Genomic DNA, 21,466 nt, shown 5'->3' with positions numbered 1-21,466 from the left:
AGCTATAGAGGCAAGAACTTACTATTTGACAAAAATTACTGGGAAAACTGGAAAACAGTCTGGCAGAAACTAGACACAGACCAATATCTCACACCATATACCAAGTTAAATTCAAAATATTTACATGATTTATTCATAAAGGGTATTAAAATAAATTAAGGGAGCATAGAAAAAAAATTACCTGTCATATCCTTGGTTGGGGAAGTGTTCATGACCAAAAAAAGGACAGGTCATGGGAGAGAAAATGAATAATTTAGACTATATTAATTCAAAAGGTTTTGTAATCAAAAAAAGTAGTGCCCCCCAAATTAGGGGTAGGATTTTTGCATCAACTTTTTCTGACAAAGATCTCATTTCTCAAATATATAGGAAACTGAGCAAGTTATGGCATAGGAATGCAATGGAATACTATTGAGCTACAAGAAATGATGAAGGAGATGGTTTCAGAAAACCCCTGAAGACATAAGAATTTTTACAAAGTGAAGTGAACAGCACACAGTACTGGCATTATTGTAATAATACATATCTCACTATGAGTGAAAACTTGGGAATTCTGGTCAATACAATGGACTGAGGGAATGAATTTTTGGTCCTGTATTTTATATTTGATTTTACTGTGTGATTTTAATCAGTAATCATATTCAACATGCTATACAACAAGCCTGGGCCTCTTCTTTGTGCTGAAGTTCAACCTCCCCCTCTCTTTCATTAGTCCTCAAAAGTTAAGCTTTCTCCCAATTGGTGCTAATTAAATGCTGTCACAAAATATTTTCTTAGCATTTTCTTTAAGGTTTTTGTAGTGTCCTTGAGAAGTCAGGACTCCTGACCTTGTTCCATCTTTAATAATTAAGATAGCCTTATCCAATTCCCTACTTGCCAGTAATTCTGCCCTTATCAGTGACTTCAGGATACAGTTAGGACCTCTAAATCTACAAAGTCCTTTCTTAGAGATAGCATTATCCTCATGACATGTGGGACCTATACCCATTTCCTTTGATGTAACCAATTATTATCTTTCATTTCTGTGATGCTGGACAATTAGAAGATTTCTGTTCTGTTCTTTGTTCTATGATAGTAAAAAATATATTGCATCCTCAATTCAAGGTCTTCTAGTTAGAGGCGTCATTTGTCCTATCATTTATTAGCAAAGCCATAAGTCAATAAATGATATTTTTCATGGAAAATTACCTCAGTTTACCTCTTTGTTAAATTTCATTCACAGCAAATCCATGTTGATTCCGAAAAACTCATGTTAAAAAAGTGCTTTCCAAATCAAGATGGAGATCTAATAGACTGAATATAATTAAAATAGTTTTCCTTTTTATTTTTTAAAATAATATAACTGATGAAGAAATGTTATGCATAACTTCATACACATAATGATATCATATTTCTTAGCTTCTCTATGGGAGGGTTAGAGGAAGGGAAAGAATTTGAAAATGAAAATAAAAATTGAAAAAATAATGTAGCCTCTAGCTTCATTAAAAAATTGAAAAATAAAGAATAAAAAAATTCTGCATAATTTTTATTCTGCTCTTTAATAATTGAAGGTAATGCCATATTTAGGAATATAGTCAATTGACCTGGTCAGGACAAAAGGCCTCAGTCATCAAAGCAGCTGCTTCCCTGCTGACTTCTTATCTAAACTGTGACTAGAAGGAAGATGGGAAGATCATCAAGGTAGGTATTGAATCTACCTGAAGTATTATCCCAACTGGGGTCATGGGATCATGGCTTCAGACCTGGAGGGAATCTCAGAGTGACCATCTGGTCCAAACTCCTCATTTTACATTTGATAAAATTGAGGCCCGATTGAGGAAGTTAAATGACTTAGATTCCTAAATCCAGAGTTTGAAGGATCCCATGAGTCATGTAGTTCAAACTCTTCATTTTATCTTTGATGAAACTGAGGCCTTGTGTGTTACCTAAGGTCACATAAGGAGTAGACATTAGAGGTAATATCTGAATATAGAGTTGACTCCTTTCTCCTTTGATGCTGTCTCCAGAATACCAGTTTTGCCATAGATTAATCTCAATGTCCTGGAGCAATTTATTTAATTTCTTTGAGTCTTGGTTTGCTCATCTGTTATATGGGAGTAATGTGACAGTTGATTTGTCTACTTCACAGGGCTACTGAGATCATGAGATTATATTTGTAAAAGTGTTTCACAAATTACAAAGATTAATACCCATGCTATTGTGCTTAACCCATTAATAAATGTTTATTGACTACTGATGTATAATGATACTTATACCACCTACTTCATTTGGTCATTTTTAATTAAAACACTTTTGTAAACCCAGAATTTAGTGTCTAAAATATAGTTGGATCTTAATAAATGTTTAATGATTCACAGACTGAAGTTATTATGTTATCATCCACAGAGGATGATAAGAAACACATAGATTTTAGATCATCTATAATCAGTAATTATTTGGTTGATTATATCAATGAGAGACCCTGATCCAGGGACTATGGAATTGAATCCTACTGGAGAAACTGCCCCCCAGTACTACTGATATTTACTATATCATTGAATCCAACTGAAAAAATTATACAATAGTAACATTGGTATTCATTTTATCACTGCAACTAAGGAAGTTGCAGACAAAGGGGAGGGTGACTCGAAGGTCCTCTTTGGAGAATCAAATGAATGAGTTGGCAGTTGGCTTCATCATGAGGTTGAAGAACAAGAATCATAATTTCATGGAACACTAGGATTTCATCTTGCCTTGAATACATCATTAGCATTAGTAAAAAGACCACCAGGAAGATAAATGTAGCTTCTATGCCAATATTTATTTCAGAGCATAAAGAGACTGAGAAAATCCATCATGAGGGGCAGCTAGGTGGCACAGTGGATAGAGCATTGGCCCTGGAGTCAGTAGGACCTGAGTTCATATTTGACCTCAGACACTTAATAATAATCTAGCTGTGTGACCTTGGGCAAGTCACTTAACCCCCACTGCCTTGCAAAACCCCCCAAAAAATTCCATCAAGAATTTGACACTATCATGGAACCCTATTGTTCTATTAGAAACCAGGAGGGATGGAAATTTGGGGAAGCCTGGAGGGATTTCCATGGACTGATGCTGAGTGAGATGAGCAGAACCAGAAAAACACCGTATACCCTAACAGCAACATGGGGGTGATGATCAACCTTGATGGACTCGCTCATTCCATCAGTGCAACAATCGGGAACAATTTTGGGCTGTCTGCAATGGAGAATACCATCTGTATCCAGAGAAAGAATTGTGGAGTTTGAACAAAGACCAAGGACTATTACCTTTAATTTAGGAAAAAAAACCTGATATCTTATCATCTGATCTTGCTATCTCTTATACTTTATATTTTTTCCTTAAGGATATGACTTCTCTCTCATTACATTCAATTTGGATCAATGTATACCATGGAAACAATGTAAAGACTGACAAATTGGGGCGGCTAGGTGGCATAGTGGATAAAGCACCGGCCTTGGAGTCAGGAGTACCTGGGCTCAAATCCAGTCTCAGACACTTAATAATTACCTAGCTGTGTGGCCTTGGGCAAGCCACTTAACCCCATTGCCTTGCAAAAACCTATATATATATATATGTGTGTGTGTGTGTGTGTGTGTGTGTGTGTATGTATGTATGTATAGTTGAGAATTAAGAAATAACCTTATGGGGTTGATAACTTCTAAGCAAAGAATGAAAAGCCTCACACTTTTTTCTAGAAGGGAGTCAGAAGACACTGGATAGATTGCATACTGAATCCATAATCCTTCCCCCAAATGATCAATTATATTTTATCAGAATGGAAATGCCAGATACTAATTTGGTAGTTATTTTTGTAGCGCATAGTTTAAAAATTAATAGCAAATCAGAAGAAATGATAAACATGAGAAGACATTGGATAGAATTGCAGCAGTTCTAATCTCACCTATTTCAAAGACATCTGTTACAAAAAAATAGGAGATGGACAAAACTAATACCATGTCCTATAACAGCTACCAAGCAATCATCACAATAAGGAGGTCAAATGATCCCAGAAAACAAAGCACCCAAGAAGACCTATTTAATCTATTTGTCAAGGACAAAATGGATTTGGAATAAAAACTCATTTGAAGAACATGACAAAAGAGGATGGTGGAAGATGGTGAACAATGTCAGCTCACAAAACCACATAGAGTGGAAGTAGGGCTAGTGAATCAATAGAAAGTTGGATGTGAGACTCGCTTAACCATAATTTGCACAGACTAATGGACTGCTCATCAGGGTGTTACAGAGTGGATTACTATATAGGTAGGAAGGTAAACCAGTTCGACTGAGCTCAAACCTCATCCTAAAATTCCATGCTTCCCTGATTTTATTAATACATTTATTTTATATGTATTATATTATATTTATGTTATTAAAGCCACACTTTATTGGTGACTCTCAAGTACATAGAAGTCATTATTTGGAGGAAGGGACAAGGAACAAACATTTATATGGGACCTACTATGTTCCAGACACAGTGCTAAGCCCTTTTTTACAATCTGATCCTCACAGCAGCCTTTTAAGGTAGGTGCTATTATTATTCCCATGTTACAGTTGAGTAAATTGAAGCAAATAGACTTGAAGATGAATCTGAACTCAGATCTTCCTGACTCCAGACTCAGTATTTTTTTCACTTAGCCACCAATTAATCCTGGGTGTGTTTGTGTGTATGTCTGTGTGTGTGTGTGTGTGTGTGTGTCTGTGTGTGTGTATGAATATTATGTATAGATAAAACTTTCAGCTGAGCTGCTTTCTACCCTGATTTCCCAGCTTCCTATTGGTCTCTGAGTTTCAAGCCCAGGGTGAGGCATTCTTTTGGTAACTCTCAAGCCACCAAGTTTACTTGCCAATGAGTAGGCAAGTGTGACCTGACACCAGTAGTATTCAAAGTCAGGACTTGAGGTGTGGCTTTTGTCCTTTATTTCTGCTGTGCCCCTGCCCCTTGGCAAGTCCCTGGAGTGACTCTGAGAAGAGAAGGATGGAAGAAAGGCAGCATTACAGGGAGGGATTTCTCCTCTGCCTGGTTCTCTGTGTTTTACTTCAAGGTAAGACAGGAGCAGGGGAAGGGGATGGAGCAGAGCCACCTTCCTAAAAGCACTCTAACCTCTTCAATTTATTTTTTCCATCATACCTATCTCTCTGTTCCTGTCCCAGACAGAAACTTAATATACTGGGCCCTAAACCTTCCTGACTGCTTCCCTCTTCTTCCATTTAGCCATTTCATCTCTGCTGCCCATATCTCTTGATTCTCTTCCATTCCAGGTAAAGCATCATATAGTATCCCAAGTGCCCAGTAATACTAAAACTAATGTACCTGCATTATATCATCTCCCAACTTCTGGAGAAAAGTAATGTGGGTTTAGTGATACTGAAATATTATTTTAAAAAATTTATTAATATATATTTTGTCTTTAAATCACCTTTATTTCCAAACATACCCATCCCTTTAGGGGAGTAGCTAGATAGTTCAGTGGATAAAATCCTAAAGTCAAGAACACTCATCTTCCTGAATTCATATCTAAAATCAGACCCTTACTAGTTATGTGATCCTGGGCAAATTCACTTAAATCTATTTTCCTCAGTTTCTTCATCTGTAAAATAAGGAGAAGGAATTGCAAATCACTCCAGTATTTTTGCTAAGAAAACCCCTAAATTGAGTCATGAAGATATGTACATAACTGAAAACAACCAACCCTTTGCTTTTCCTCAGGATGCAGTCCTTTACAAGAAAGGATTTAAAAATGGCAGAAAATAAGCCATATAAATGAACACATCCCCAAAAGTATGACAGTATATGCAATATTCCTGCTTCACACCCTTGGTTTCCCACCTATGCAAAGAAATATATAAGGGGGAAGGGAGGGATCTTTTCATATTTCTTCTTTGGGACCAAGGTTGGTCATTATACTTATGCAACATTTAGTTGCAATTGATTTATTGTGGTTATTCTTTCTATTTACATTGTGGTAGTCTTTGGGTATATTTATTTTCTTGGTTCTGGGTATTTAACTTTGTATCTGTTCATACAAATATTTCCAAACTTCCTCGTAATCATCATATTCAGGATTTCTTACAATACAGTAACATTTCTTTATATCCATCTGCCACAGTTTGTTTAACCATTTCTCCAGTCAAGGGATATCTTCTTTGTTTCTAATTCTTTGCTCCTTTAGAGAGGGCTGCAACAAGTATTTTTAAAAGAACAAATTTACTTATCATATTATGCATTTTATGAAAGGATAGAGAACCAGGATCAGACTATGGAATCTGGAATCCACTCTACTTTCTGACATAGACTGTGTGATCCTGGGCAAGTCACAGTCTCTCAATGTCCTTGGCAACTCTCATAGACTCTAAGTGGCAGAACCAGTATCAGTCTGCTTTGGTGAAGAGAGTTTTCTCACCTGAACATTCCCTTTACTGAGGAAATTACAAGTCCAGTCCCATTTCTGCTTTACAATGTGCTTTACTCAAAATAACCTTGTGACTAGTAGTCCAGGTCTTATCTTTCTTTTACACATTAGAAAACTGAGATATGGGGAGTCATATCAAGTGGTTAAGGTCACACAGCTAATAAATGTAGAAACTGAGTCCCCAAACTTATTCTTCCTACTTCTGTTCTGAATAGGACTAGCATCCCATTGTGCACACTGTGATCTTTTTTTTCCATTCATTTACAAGGGGGCAGGAGGAGTCAGACAATATTAAAGGAAATGGTAACTGGTACCCTAAGAAGATACCCACTCAAGGTATCTTGTCTCTGGTACAATAAGAGAGTAGATCTGTAGTTCATCTGATGAGATCTATCTATATAGTAGAATGGAAACTCTTTTGAAGCAGGAACTGCTTCATTTTTGTCTCCATAAATCCAGCACCCAACACAATATCTGGAGATGGGTGATTAATGTGTTTCATTGAATTGGACACAGAGTAATTAGTCAATGAGAATCCCAGATGTTGGTGATGGTGACTTCCATGGATCCTTGGGAAGAGGATTGAGTCTGGGAACCCTATGGAGTGAAGTCTCTAAAGGAGTGACCCAAGGCTTTCTCTTTGGTGCTCTCTTCTCCATCTTTACAGATGACCACATGAAGGAACAGATAACACACTCATTAAATTTGTATATGAAATGGTGATAGGAGGAACAGCTACGTTAGATGAAACAATTGGGTTCTCAAAAAAGCTCAAAGGGTTCAAAGGATGAGGCAAGTCTAATAAGAAAAAAATATTTGGGATAAATACTTAAATACTACTTTTGTATTGAAAATACCAACTTTAATAATAAAAAAGAAAAAAATTTCAAAAGTAAAAAAGAACAATTTATTAAAATATTACCAGGTCAGTCATAATTTCAAAAACTTTAAAAAAAAGAAAATACCAATTTCACAGTTTAGAATGGAGGAACTGTGGCAAGAAAGCAAATGAAAACAAGCTGGGGGTCCAGTGGGATGAAGGAATAACAGGAGTCGACAGTGTGTCACAAATGTCAGAAAAGCTAACTGAGGCTATGTGAAGAGAGGGTCAGTGGTCAGAACATTGCCCTACTGTAATTGCTTTGACCAGTTCACCTCCAGAAGTTGTGTTCTAGCTGCCTCATTTTAGAAAGAGCAATGCCTTAACAGAATGTAGTCTGAGAAGGGCAACCAGGATAAGGATGGACCCAGAGACCATGCTATTCAAGGGACATTCAAGGGACATTAAGGAAGTAAAGACTTTCAACCTAGAGTCTGGAGTTCAAATCCCAACTGTGCCACCACCTTGAGCAAATCCAATTTCTTGGGTTTTCTTGCCAAAAGTACTGGACTGGTATACCATTTCCTTCTTCAGCTCATATCACTGATTAGGGAAGTGAAGGAAAAAGGGTGAAGTGACTTGCCTAGGCTCACACAGTGAGTAAATTGTCTAAGGCTGGATTTGAATTCACAAAAATAAGTACTTCCTGACCCTAGAGCAAGCATTCTATCCACTGCACCACCTAGCTACCCCTTGAGCAAATTACTTCACCACTTCTCTAGGACTCAGTTTTCTCATCTGTAAAATGAGGAGATTGGACTATATAATCACCTTTCCAAGTCTTATTCTATGATTCCATGAAGACTTAGGGAGAGATATGCTGATGGGGTAGAAGTATTTGAAAGGTGTTATATAGAAGAGGGATTAGTTTTGTTTTTTGGTTTTTTGGGGTTTTTTTATTTGTAGAGAAGAGAATTTGGAGTAACTAGAATTTTGGAGGCAATTTAAATGAGGCAGAGGGGAAGATTTAGACTTGCTAGAGAAAAAACAATCAGAGTTCTTCTGCAGTGGAATGGGCAGCTTCAAGGGAAGTGGGCCCTTCCCAAGGATAGAAGCTAGATAAGTGACTGCTAAAAGAATTGAAGTGGCATGATTCCTAAAGCTTTGACCCTGGAGTCAGGAGGACTTGAGTTCAAATTCAGCCTCAGACACTTATTGTGTCATCCTGCGCAAGTCATTTAACTTCTGCCTGCCTCAGTTTCCTCATCGGTGAAATGGAGATAAAAAGAGATAGCATCTACCTCCCAGGATTGTTGTGAGGACCAAATGAGATAATAATAGTAAAACACTTTGCAAGCCTTAAAATGCTAACCATCATTATTATTGCTGTTATTTTTATTATTATTCTAGATTCACAGCTGGAAAGAAACTTAGAGGTCATAAGTCAAACCCTCTCCTTTTACAAAGAAGAAAATGAAGGCAGTTAAAGGTGAAGTGACTCGTCTAGGGTCCCACATCCAGTATAGGACTAGAACCCAGGTCTTCATGATTCTGAGACTGGTTATCTCTCCATAATAGCATCTGGAATAGGAGACAAGACACTAGACTTGGAGTGTGGAAGATACAAATTCAAATGTCACCCCAGATATTTTCTAGTTGTATGACCATGTAAACTTTCTGTTCCTCAAGCAACTGATATAAATCAGTAGAAAGAGTTCAATGTTTCAATGCAGACCCAAGACTAACCCAAAAACAAAATGTGGAGAAGTTTCTGCTTCAGTTATATTAGATGGGAGGCCCCTTCTCATTGTGAGATGGGACTCTCCAGGTACTGTGCACGTATAATAACAAATAATACTCTGAATTGTAACAAAAACCATCATCATCATCAAATCTGGGTGCTTGAGCTGCCCAAGTATTCTCATCCTTGCTTCTTTCTATTCCTACACAAGATGAGAGAGATATGGTAAGGGGAAATAAAAGTTAATTCCTCCTTGACATGGATAGCAGGTCTATGGCAAGACAATACATTCTAGGGATGGTCCGGATGGCTTGGGAGATTGGGATGGGACAGTTAAGGGGCCATCACTGACCCAGGACTGATTTTCAGGGAGGTTTTGCATAGCGGCAGGAACCCTAGAGGAAGTGAGGTCTGAGAACTGACCACATCAGCTTCTACCATTTGCCTACTAGACAATCTCATATGCCCTAGTCTGAAATCATTGTAAATCAAGGATCCTTTGGAGATTAGGGAGAGTTTACATGAGTGCTCAAATATGTCCTTTCAGTCTTCCCTCTGAAAAGGTCACCATAACCCGGGTCTGTCTCCCTCTCATGAAGGAAACCACAGGAAATGAGTTCTCTGCCTTCCAGGTTCCTCATCCTACAATGGGGGCAGTGATACTTACACCATCAACTGCACAGGATTTGACCAGTATGGGGTAGACCCTGCTGCTTTCCAGTGGGTGTTTGACAGAAAGGCCTTCCGTCCAGTTATCAACTACAGCATTCCTACCCAGGTCAACATCTCCTTCACCCTATCTGCCATTTTGGATGTGGTGAGTTCTGGCCCCTGTCATAATTCCCTGGACTCCAATATGGAGGGAGGACAATGGAAAGAATGTTGGCTTTGGTGGCAGAGGACCTGTTCCACTTTCCTGGTCCTCCTGTTTCCTGTGTTGTGGTAGACAAGTCACTTTCCCATGTAGGTCTAGCCCAAGATGATCTTTCTGCAATGAATTTGATTTCTCCCAAGAAGAATTCTATTAGGAATTTCCCAACAGCAGCCTAGACCCAATGGTTTTCATAGGGCAGTAGATAAAACAGTAGGCTAGGAGTGAACTGCCAATGGAATTCAAATCCTGCCTCTGATACTTACTACCTCTGTGGTGATTCCAAGTCCCTTGAAATCTCTGAGACTTGGTTTCTTAATCTGTAAAATGGGAATTGCAACAATCTAAGTACTTCCCTCACAGGGAATGTTGTAAGGATATCCACCTTAGTGGATATGTGGGCCTCTTTGGCCTCATTTTCCTCAACTATAAAAACTCATTTGTAAAGCTTATCATGCATAAAGTTCTTTTCAAAACCTTAAATACTATATAAATGCCTATTATTATTATTATTATTATTATTATTAAATTATCATCCATGCCCCCAATTCAACTCTCAGCTCGGTGGCTTACCTACTTGGAATCATTTTTATTTCCTGGTTTATGGCTGAAAGATATAAAGGATAGCTAGCCTAGGAACTATAGCATGGGGCTGGTCTTCCTGGGTTCCTTGAGTCTAATAAGAATCTCTTCCCTTAGGATGCCCAGATTCAGCTCCTGACATCCTTTCTCTGGGTGAATATGGTAAGAACAACTCCCCTGCTTCTTCTGCTCTTTTGGATCACATTTCCTATGGCTGGTGGGGTCCTGGAAATTAGACAAGACCACCCCATGTTGAGTCAGTTGTCTGTCTATCTAGACCCCTTTCTGTAGTTTGTCTTCCCCATTAGGATGTAAGTTCCTTTGGGGCAGGGATGGCTTCTGATTTTTCTTTGAATAACTTAGAGCTTAGCATTGGTTGACTGGGCAAATAAAGTTTCTTGGGCAGCTAGTCAGCCAAGAAGGAAGGACTCAAAGAAGGTGGGCAGCTGGATCAAGGGGTTAGAAGACAGGAGGTGAGTTAACTCAAGGGCCCTGGAAACCACAATCAAGGTTTCCCTGGCCTTAAAGTCATTGGGGAGATAGGTAGGACCTTGCTCACTAGTGAGGAAATTGTTGTGAGTCCAGGGGTTAGAAGTGAGAGGGGGAAAGAGTAGCATTTAAAAAAATATGACGAGGGAAAGGGACCCTTATCTAGACAGTCATCAGGTCATCTTTACCCATCTTCCACTACTCTGGGTCTTAGGTTTGGATCAATCCATTCATCAGCTGGAACCCAGAAGAGTGTGGGGGCCTAAGAAAGATCAGTGTGGCAGCAAAGAACCTCTGGCTCCCGGACATCTTCATCATTGAGTTGTAGGTATTAGGTCAAAAAGAGGAAGGAGGGACCCCCTTCCGGAAGGATAGTTTCTTGAAGTTGGATGTGGTCTTCCAAGACTAGAACAGTGAGATGGAAGAGAGGCTAGAGAGGGTGGGGGACAGCACAGTATGACCAGGGTATGAAGCTTTGGCAAAATAGAAAGGAAGAAGTAATTCAGAAGGGAAGTATACAGAGTAATAGAAAAAACAATGGCTTTGGAGTCAGATCTGAGTTCAAGTCCCACTTCCATTGTTTGGGACAATCTTCTTGAGCCTGTTTCCTCATCTGTACAACTGAGGGGGTTGATGTAAAATGTTGGAAAATTGATGGTCTCTGAAATTCCTTCCAATTATTGAAATAGGATCCTGTCACTTCCCTTCTGGGCATGTTTCCTCATCTGTAAAGTGAGGGGTTGGGCTAGATGACCTCTGAGGTCCCATCCAGCTCTAACTCTAGGATCTGTGGTCCCACCTTCCCCACTTCTCATATGCAGCATGGATATGGACCAGACCCCACCCAGTCTCTCCGCATATGTATATAGCAGTGGCCGGATCAAATATGATAAACCCATGAAGGTGACAAGCATCTGTAACCTGGACATCTTCTACTTTCCCTTTGACCTACAGAATTGTACCCTAACCTTCAGCTCTTTCTTGTACACAGGTGAGTGGGATGAGATTTCTGCATACATCATGTTTGGTATATAGTAGGCATTTAATAAAGAGCAGCTTACTGGTTAAACCTAATGAGGTGTTGTGTGTGTGTGTGTGTGTGTGTGTGTGTGTGTGTGAAGGGCTTTGCAAATCTTAAAGCACTATAGATGATAGTTATTATTATTATTAATTATTAATGCTTTTGGTTGATATTCTCCAAATCCCAAGGGATAGTAAAGACCCCAGAAAGGTGTCTCAAGAGATGATATCGAAAATGAGCTGAAGGAGAATTAGAGAAATCCGAAGAGAGAGACCTGAAACGGTGTGGGTGGTGAACCAGAGGCAATTTTGGAAACATTGGCAGAGTGAGAACCAGAACTGTGAACCCCAAGGATGAAATCTGCACCCCTGTTTAACTCTGTTCACCAGGGGCTTCCCAGAAGCACTGTGGGGGGGGGGGGGCTCTGCTAGTCCCAAATAAATACTAATGCACTATAAAGAATGGCACTTTCAGGTGTAAAGAAAATGGTATTTGAAAGTGCCCCTCACTGTCTTCTTGAGGATACAGCACCTAAATGCTGATCTACCTTGCTTATCCTTAGTCTCAGCTCTGCTCATTCAGTTGGTTCTCCTCTGCAGTGGATAACCTGTTGCTGGGCATGGACAAGGAAGTGTGGGAGATCACGGACAATTCACGTGATGTCATTCGAACTCAAGGGGAGTGGGAACTCCTAGGCATCAACAAAGCAACCCCAAAGTTGGCAGTGGGTTCCAGTCTTTATGACCAGATCATGTTCTATGTGAGTCCTTTTGATTCCCCTTTCCCCAAGCAATATCACTGGCACTTGTTCCAGAGGCAGGAATTACTTAAGTATGCTCTCCTCCTCTATACTGGAAAAGAACTCTCAGAAAAGGGAAGAGAGAGGTTATTATAAGTAGCACAAATGCCAAGAAGTCCAAAGTCTTTTCCCTTATATAACCTAAGGTGAGTCACTTAAGTTCTACAGTCTCAGTTTTTTCTCTGTAAATTGATGATGATGAAGATAGTGTTTATCTTTCATTCTTGAAAAAGACCATGATATGTCATGTGCCATGACAAGCACATGAGTTGGATTTGAGTGAGGGGGGCTGTGCTAAGTCAGCAAACTCACTTTCTCCTCCAGAGTCATCTGGATCCATTGGCCAGATATGGATAGGCATGCCTCAAGATAGACCTAGATTTGGGGCAACCAAGATTAAGTGACTTATCAAAGACCACATAGCTAGTAAATTGACTAGATGACTTCTGAAGTCTTTTCTAAATCTATGAAACTAGAAAATTATTTCCAGATTATATGAGCAATAAGGTCCTGTCCTACCCCCAAATATCTGAAGATTGTTTTCCTGTCACAGCAGAAAAAAAAGCCATTAAAGTCACAAATAATGCAAATGAAAATGCCGTTTGTTTCTGAAATTATTCTAGAAGAGGAGGAAGAAGACTATTGTAAAGAGACTTTGTTATTCTAAGCATACTAAAAAGGTGTGAGACAAAGCTCAGACTTCCCTCCCTCCCTTATGGAAATTAATGGGTTAGACAACAAAGTTGGGTTTTTATCACCAGAAGTCACAGTGAAAATGTTGATATCTAAGTAGCATTCAAGGGATCTATAGTTCTGTCTATCAGTACGTTATGTAGATTCGATGTTCAATTTAGGAAGTTGGCACATGGAATCCTGAACAACTTATTCTCATATTTAATTTTATACTCCTGAGATGTAGCATAATTCAGGACTTAATAGAATTTCAACATACCTCTCAATGAAATGGGTGTAGAATTCCTATCCCAATTCACAAAATAAACTAGAGTAACCTCTCCCAAGAGTAGTTTTCATAACTCTCAAATATTAAATTCTTTGATGTCAACAGGCAGCTTGTACCAGTGGAGTGAGGTTGACCTTGAAGTCCAAGTGTTCCTTCCTATACCCAGTGGTTGTGTAAATTAGACAAACACTGTAACTTCTCGGTGTTCTGCCTAACCAAATCTCTATGTCTATAAGTAGAAGAAAAGGAATGATCCTGCATTGATTGTTAAAGGGAGTGTCTTCATCTTGGAATTTCCTAGGCCAATAAAAATTACAGGTCCACTTCCTATCCTTAGCCTATTGATAATGGAATTAATAATTAAACAGAGACATAGTTGATTACTTATAAGCATATGATAATTTATGATCATTATTTTTGCTATACAAAGTATTGGTTGTGAAGAGGGAATTTCATCTTGGAATTTCCTAAGCCACTAAAATCACAGGTTTAATTCCCATCCCTATCCTATTAATAATGGCATCCATCATAAAACAAAGACAGATAATTACTTATAATAATATATTTTATAATGTATTTATATATAATAATTCTTTCAACTATAAAAATGATTACAGATAATGACTCCTCTTCACTTCTGAGAACATAGTCCCACCACATGTATAACTTAGGATAACAAAATCTCTACAAGAATCCCCTTCATCTTCTTCACAAGATAAAGGTTTCTACAATACTACAAAAGACATCTTCATCTTCTTTCTTTGTGCTTTTCTTCCAGTTTTTCTCTTACCATGACAGGAAAACAACCTCTTCAGCTTTTCTCAAGTCTTCACTCTTAAGAATCTCCATCTATAGGCTCATTCTTCATAAAATTCTTTTTATAATGTTTCTTCCAAAAATAAGAGTTGAGATAGTTCTATTAGGAAAGAAGGTTCCTTCCCCTTCTTTTCCTCCTCTTCTCTACAAACTCCTTGAAGATGAAAGTTGAAACATGAACTGTTCTCAATCCCAAAGGGAGAAGCCCCCCACAGAATGACAGTTATAACTATTCTTTGCTTCTTAAAGAAGAAATAGTAGTTTCTAAAGTCTCTGTAGAGGACGCTTTTGTTATGGGGATTACAGAAGTAACTAAAATACATAAACAAGTAAATATAAAGGAATTTGGGGGAGGATACTGCTAGCACTGGAGAGGGGGTGAAGGGGTTCAGGACAGCTCACAAATAAGTAGTGATTCTTGTTCTGAGCCTCGAGGGAGTCTAGGCATCCTATGAGGCAGAAGCAAGGAGGAAAAGGACAGCTGAGTACAAAGGCAGAGATCCTGGAGATAGAATGGCCTATCCAAAGGAAAGCAAACAGCTGAGTCTGGGTACCATATAGAGAGGGTTAAGGGAAGGAATGGGCAATAAGTCAGTAGAAAGTGACTGAAATCAGTGGGTGTAGGGCTCTAGGGATCAGAAAGGAGTTTGTATTTTAGCCTTGAAGCAATAAGGAGTCATGATGGTTGACCAAATAGACGTAGGCCATGGCTCAATCTTGGCTGTAGGGCTATCACTGGTGTCTGTATGGAGATGAGCCTGGAGGTAGAAAGCTCAAAAAGCAGACAAAAGCAAAAGTAGAAGAGAAATAGTGTCTTTCAGACACTGTGTTAAATGTTAATTCTTAGAAAGGCAGAGCTTTAGTGGTGAATCTAAAATAACAGAGAGGGGTGGCTAGGTGGCACAGTGAAGTCCCTGAGTTCAAATCTAGCCTCAGACAATAATTTCCTAGCTGTCTGGCCTTGAGCAAGTCACTTAACCCCATTTGCCTTGCAAAAAAACCTAAAAAAGAAAACCTAAAAAAAAAAAAACCCTAAGATAATGAAGAGTAGCTTAGTCAGAGGAGGAAGGAACTTTTCCTTATTGTAAAGTTTGGATGAAGACTATACCTAAATGCTCCCCCTATCAAGTTCAGACACCCATTGTCATCCATTTCCTCCTTCTTTCCTTCCTCTAGGTGGCCATCCGGCGAAGACCCAGGCTCTACATCATAAATCTTCTGGTGCCCAGTGGGTTTCTGATAGCAATCGATGCCCTCAGCTTCTTCTTGCCAGCTGAGGGTGGCAACCGGGCCCCTTTCAAGATGACCCTGCTGCTGGGATATACTGTCTTCCTACTCATGATGAATGATATACTGCCAGCCAGTGGCACCCCACTCATCAGTATGGCTCCCTCTACTGTGGGAAGGAAGGAGGAAGAGGAGGAGAGAAGTGGGAGAGTCTGGGGGGGCAAGGGATCCTGGGAAAGAACAATATTATAAGATTGGGATTGGGGTTGGGATTGGGGAAGAGGGCCACAGGAAGACTGATCCACTAAGACTCCCTCCCCATATAACCCTCAGGTATCTACTTTGCTCTGTGCCTGTCCTTGATGGTGGTCAGCCTGCTGGAAGCTATCTTCCTCACCTACATTCTGAATCTGGTTGCTACACAGCCCCCTCCCATGCCCCACTGGCTCCATTCACTGCTGCTGTGCTATCTTAGAGCAACAGGTGGCTATCATGAGAGGTCCCAGAAAGAAACCAGGGGCTCTGGTCCCAACCTCAACCACCTGCCTGGTAAGTGGCACCAACACAACCACACGATTAGTGTTCTTTTGCTCCAACATCCTAAATAGTTCCACTTCTGTGTTCCTAATTGGAATGTCCTTACTGACACATGACTGAGCCCCTGTCCTCATGGGACAGGATGCTAAGAAAAATGGGCCAATTGGAACAAAGTGAAACAAAAGTTTAAATGTACAGCCTAATCCTCGGGTTCAAAAAAGTCATATCACCAAGTAGAGGATTGGGGAGTCATGGCAAGATGATCAATCACATGCAAATGATCTGAGGGGCTTAGGGGAGCACAGATTCCACACGAATCAGTATTTTGACTAGAGTCCAAGAAGTTGATGTGATCTCATGCTGCATTTATTCAAGCATAGCCTTGCACACAAAAGAGATGATTGTCCAACTGAGCACTTTAATCTGGGTGCATCGAGGATGTTTGGGTCGTTTCTGAGTCCCACACTTTAGGAAGTACACTATCAGCACAAAAGTGCTCAGAGATGCAACCAGGATGGTGAAGAGAAACACAGAGTAGGAAGAGGCGGGAGGGAGGGCTCAATTAATGAACGACTGGAATTTACATGACCCTTTACAGTTTCACAAAACATATCTGATGGGGTGGCTAAGGCGTGCAATGTCTAGGGCTCTAGCCCTGGAGCCAGGAGGACCTGAGTTCAAATCCAACCACAGACACTTGATGTTTCCTAGCTGTATGACCCTGTCAAGGCACTTAACTCCAATTGCCTCAAAAAAAAAAGTAAAAGAAAATAAAACCTATCTGAGTTGCACGAACAATCCTTGGAAGTATGCACTACAGGTAATATTCCTATTTTATAGACAAGGAAACTAAGACCCAGAGAGTTTAAGCGACTTGATCATGATCACACACACACACACACCCTAAAAATCTACCATTCTCTCCATAGGGTCAATGGAGCCAGTGGTTATGGCAGCATGGGTACCAGGCACTAATGAGGCCAATCTAAATGGAGATCCAAGATCAACAAGGGCACCATTGGAACAACAGGCCCAGGGGCAGTCAACCGTTAATTTGTGGGGGAGATTGTGCCTCCTTCTGGACTCGCTGCTCTTCTGGCTTTATCTGCTGTTCATGGCCTCCTCTCTCATCACAGTCATTGTTCTCTGGAACTCCTAATATCCCACTGGCTTTCAGTGAATAATAAGCCATCACCTATATCCCTGTCCCAATGGATACTCCTGTCCATGCCTCAGTTCATCCCCAGTCAAGTCCTACCACCCAGCTTCAGCCCAGGCCTAAGCAGTTTCCCCAACTCCTTCAAAGCCAGTATCTTTGTTCCCACCATCCTATAGCTTCCTCTACCCTTTCTATCCAGATTTAATCTTTATTCCTTGATAATCCTGTCCAGGGAAGCCATCCAATCACTGAGTTGTCCTAATAAATCATTTTGCAGAGAGCACTGGTTCCTTAGAGAATTTTCTCCTAAGCATGCAAAATGCTACAGATGAGCATTTTGACACAATGAGACTCTTGGGATGAGGGTTCTTTTTTTATTTTTAGATTTCTCAGATTATTTCCCAGACTTTTCTTGGTAAAGCAACTGTTTTGTTCTATTTAAATTCCTTTCTAGTATTTTTGTGTCCATAACTTTTTGGTAAATTTCCTATTTGAAACTATACAGATATACATCTAGTCCTTCTCTTGTCTATTGCTTGATGAGGATGATGGTGATGATGATGATGTTGTTGATGATGATGATGATGAGGAGGAGGAGGAGTATGATGTGTGTCCTTCATTCTCAAAGAAGACCAGGACATCAGGGAGGTGAAGTATATGAATTGGATCAGAGTGAGGGGGGTGCTATGCCTCACTTTCTCCTCCAGAGCCATTTGGGTCCAGTGGTCAGATAGGAATCAGGATGACTGGTGAGGCAATCAGGGTTAAGTGACTTGTCCAAGGACTTTAGAGATCATCTAATCTAACCCCTTCATGATACAAAAAAGGAAGCTGAGGCCCAGAGGAGGGGAAATGACTTAGTCAAGGTCATAAGCCAGGAAAAGGTAGAAAAAGAATTAGGATATAGGCCTTTTAACTCCTAACCTCATGCTTTTCCCATTATAACAGTCATTCCTCTTCTGATTATTCATGTTCCATGTGATTTCATAGGAAAGGGACCCATAAACATGTAAAGGAGGGATTTTTAAATATAGATTATCGTACTGATTTGCTATGTAGAACCTGGAGAAATCTCTCACATTAGACCCATGGAAAAGAAATCTCCCTATCCCTTGTTCCAGATCCTCTGGATAGGTCCATGGCTCATGAGCCCCTACCCACTGCCATCAGTAGTTCAATGTTTTTAATTTTTAATTAAAATTTTAATTTAGGGGCAGTTAGGTGGTGTGTGGGTAGAGCATGGGCCCTGGAGTCAGGGTCCTGAGTTCAAATCCAGCTTCAGACCCTTAATACCTACTTAGCTGTGTGACTGGGGCAACTAGGTGGTACAGTGGATAGAGCACTGACCCTGGAGTTAGAAGGATCTGAGTTCAAATTTGACTTTAGACACTTAATAATTACCTAACTCTGTGGTCTTGGGCAAGTCACTTAAACCCCATTGCCTTGCAAAAACCTAAAAGCAAAAAACAAAAAACAAACAAAAAAATTAACTTAAATTGAATTTTAAAAAATCAAATAGCAGAGTGAATAAAGTTACTAGAAAACATTCCCCCCCCCTTCACTGATGCAAACATTCTGCAGGTTACCCCTTCATGAGGAAGGTGGGGAACATGTGCAGAGAAGATGCTGATTTAGGAAATATGAATATGAGGAAGTCCTGACCAGGGAACACGTGTAGAGGGTATCCCTATGGGGAACATGTGGGGCCAGGAAACATGGGAGAAAGAGAAGCCCAGCATGCATGTGGACAGGGACCATTCATTACTAGGGCAATTCAGATCTTGGAAGTGAAGGATTCCTAGGGGCTTTATCAAATTGCTCTCTGCTGAGGGTATTAGGTGTGTTGGACACATTGTCACTTTACCCCATTGTTTCTCAATTATTACTAGCTCTATTACCATCTACTGGGGTGTAATAGCTAGAAAATCTCTCCCTACCAGGCAGAGATAACCCTCTTTTTTATTGCATATCAGTGGGCTATGAGCTGCCATACTCAGGAGGCCATCAAAAAAGGCAAATTCAATGATAAAGGAGGCTTATATACAAAATGGATGAAGGATCCCAGATTGGGGGCAAGTTGCCTTGCCTTGGCTTATAATGCTTCTCCTGACCTTCCCTGAGTCTCCTTCCCTGTTAGCACTGACTGTGAGAGATTTTTGGGTAGCAAGAAATGTATGTGGGCAGAAAATTAATGAGAACTCCATGTTCTTTTCTCTTCCACCTGAAATAGCTAGCTTACTCAAATCTAGTGAATAAAGAACCTGCCAGCAATCAGAACACTTCTGTTTACCTATACACATTAAAAAGAAAACCAAATCTACCTCAGCAAGTGGTGGATTCTATTTGGGCTTGCCACATTTCTTCTACTGGCTATGGTATTGTAGGTTTCTCCCCAGTTCCCCTCCTGAAGACATCCCCCTAATCCTATACACATAGGTTGGTTCTCCAGAGCAAGGACTCCCAGGTATTCTGGGTCTTGAATCTTAAAACTATATAGCTCATAATCTCCCTCTGCCCCATCTCTGGTATTTTTGTAGTCAGCTGATAAAATTTTGTTATTGTTATTCCAGTATTGTCTATGCCTATTTGACCTCATTTGGGGTTTTCTTGGCAGAGATACTGGAACTGTTTGCCATTTCCTTCTCCAGCTCATTTGGCATATAAGGAAACTGAGATAAACAGGGTGACATGACCTGCCAAGGTCACACAGCTAATAAGTATCTGACGCCAGGTTTGAACTCAGGAAGGTGAGTCTTCTTGGCTCCAGGCTCAGCACTCTAACCACTGAACCACCCAGATTCCAATAGATATAAATAGCAAAGATAACATCATAGAAGCAAAATGTTATTCCATGAAGCTAGGCTGTTCTCTCCTACAATGACTTTTCAGTGTCAGCTACAAAGAACACACAGGTAGACAGGTAAAGCCATGTAGACCATACACATGGGTTATGCAAGTCACATCTCAGGCATAGCAGACCTGTTATTGTCCTCCCTTTTCTTCAAGGGTCCTCACGCATCTTTGCTGAGCAGGTTGTTGAGCCAAGCTACTGAGGCCTTCTCCACAACTCCAACTTCCAACTACCAGGGCTAATTCTCTTTTGAATTCTTAGCTGACCCTCTTCCCTGCTGCCAGAGGTCACACCCATCAAGGCCACTTCCTGTCTCGACTCTCTCTTGGGCCCTGCTCCCTTCATAACCCATGACTTTATAAACTAGGTCAAGGGAAAGGGAATTAAACAAGGACTTCCTGATGAACTTCTATCTGTTTTTTAATGAGGCAACCAAGATCTTTGGACAGCACAGCCCCCTTGAAAATGCCTGCACTCTTATTGGGGGGGGGGATGTAGAATGGCAATACTCTTTTAGATAACATTTTAGGGGGAATAATAGTTTTCTGAAAAAAAAAAACATTTACTGAGATGGGGCAGGGTCTCAGGAAGACGACCAAGGATGAGAATGGGAGCTGTCCTGCTTTGAGCAGATCCTATCCACAACATCGTGTTTTGTTTTAGGTGTCATATTTTATAGGCTATATTGATTAAATACATCCAGAGGAGAAAAACCAGGGAGGTAAAGGAAGTCTAAAATACCTTTGGACATGAGTCAGTTGAATGAACCAGGAATGTCTGTTTCAGAAAAGAGAAAACTTCAGGGGAATCTCAGGGAGGCATCTCCCAGTATCTGGGGGACTGTGATAGGGAACTGAGATGGACATGCTGCTTTTGACCCCAGAAGGCAGAAGCATAAGTGAAAAGTGGAAGTGGCAAATTTAGATTTGTTGTTAGGGAGAAAAAGAACTTCCTTATAAGCAGAGTTCTTCAAAGGACCTTGGAGTCAGACTTGAGTCAGATCCTGGTTCTCCCAGTTACTGTTTGTGAATCTGGGCAAGGCACTCAATCCAACTCTCTGGTTCTCATCTGGACCTTCCCTCCCTTCTCCCCAAAAAAGAATAAACAAAGGGTATTTGAACAGATCATCTGATTCTCTGACCAGGCTCTGAAAATCTG

The 21,466-nt window shown here is 40.2% G+C and overlaps 1 protein-coding gene and 1 long non-coding RNA gene across 4 annotated transcripts in view; one reads left to right on the top strand and one right to left on the bottom strand.

Annotated features, from left to right (window-relative positions):
- LOC141489036 (uncharacterized) overlaps window positions 1–21,466 on the bottom strand; it is a 92,024-nt gene that overhangs the window by 12,773 nt on the left and 57,785 nt on the right. For both annotated transcript variants that reach the window (XR_012468885.1, XR_012468884.1), the window contains exon 2: window positions 9,663–18,910. This is a non-coding gene — a long non-coding RNA (uncharacterized LOC141489036). The remainder of the gene's footprint in view (window positions 1–9,662; window positions 18,911–21,466) is intronic.
- LOC141489035 (5-hydroxytryptamine receptor 3C-like) lies at window positions 9,926–17,810 on the top strand. 2 transcript variants are annotated; one of them, XM_074189628.1, is made up of 8 exons: window positions 9,926–9,958; window positions 10,566–10,610; window positions 11,152–11,261; window positions 11,759–11,928; window positions 12,558–12,718; window positions 15,711–15,963; window positions 16,095–16,310; window positions 17,228–17,810. In XM_074189628.1, the coding sequence occupies exons 2-8, from the start codon at window positions 10,608–10,610 to the stop codon at window positions 17,455–17,457; spliced, it is 1,143 nt and encodes a 380-aa protein (XP_074045729.1). In that variant the 5' UTR covers window positions 9,926–9,958; window positions 10,566–10,607; the 3' UTR covers window positions 17,458–17,810. The 2 variants fall into 2 exon arrangements, with proteins under 2 accessions (XP_074045729.1, XP_074045728.1); XM_074189627.1 differs by lacking the exons at window positions 9,926–9,958; window positions 10,566–10,610; window positions 11,152–11,261 and having other exon boundaries at window positions 11,535–11,928; window positions 15,711–15,915.

Source organism: Macrotis lagotis, chromosome 5 (assembly GCF_037893015.1).
Source record: "Macrotis lagotis isolate mMagLag1 chromosome 5, bilby.v1.9.chrom.fasta, whole genome shotgun sequence".
Classification (NCBI taxonomy): Eukaryota; Metazoa; Chordata; class Mammalia; order Peramelemorphia; family Peramelidae; genus Macrotis; species Macrotis lagotis.
Note: the sequence above shows the minus strand (reverse complement) of the source record. Positions and strands in the feature narration are given on the sequence as shown.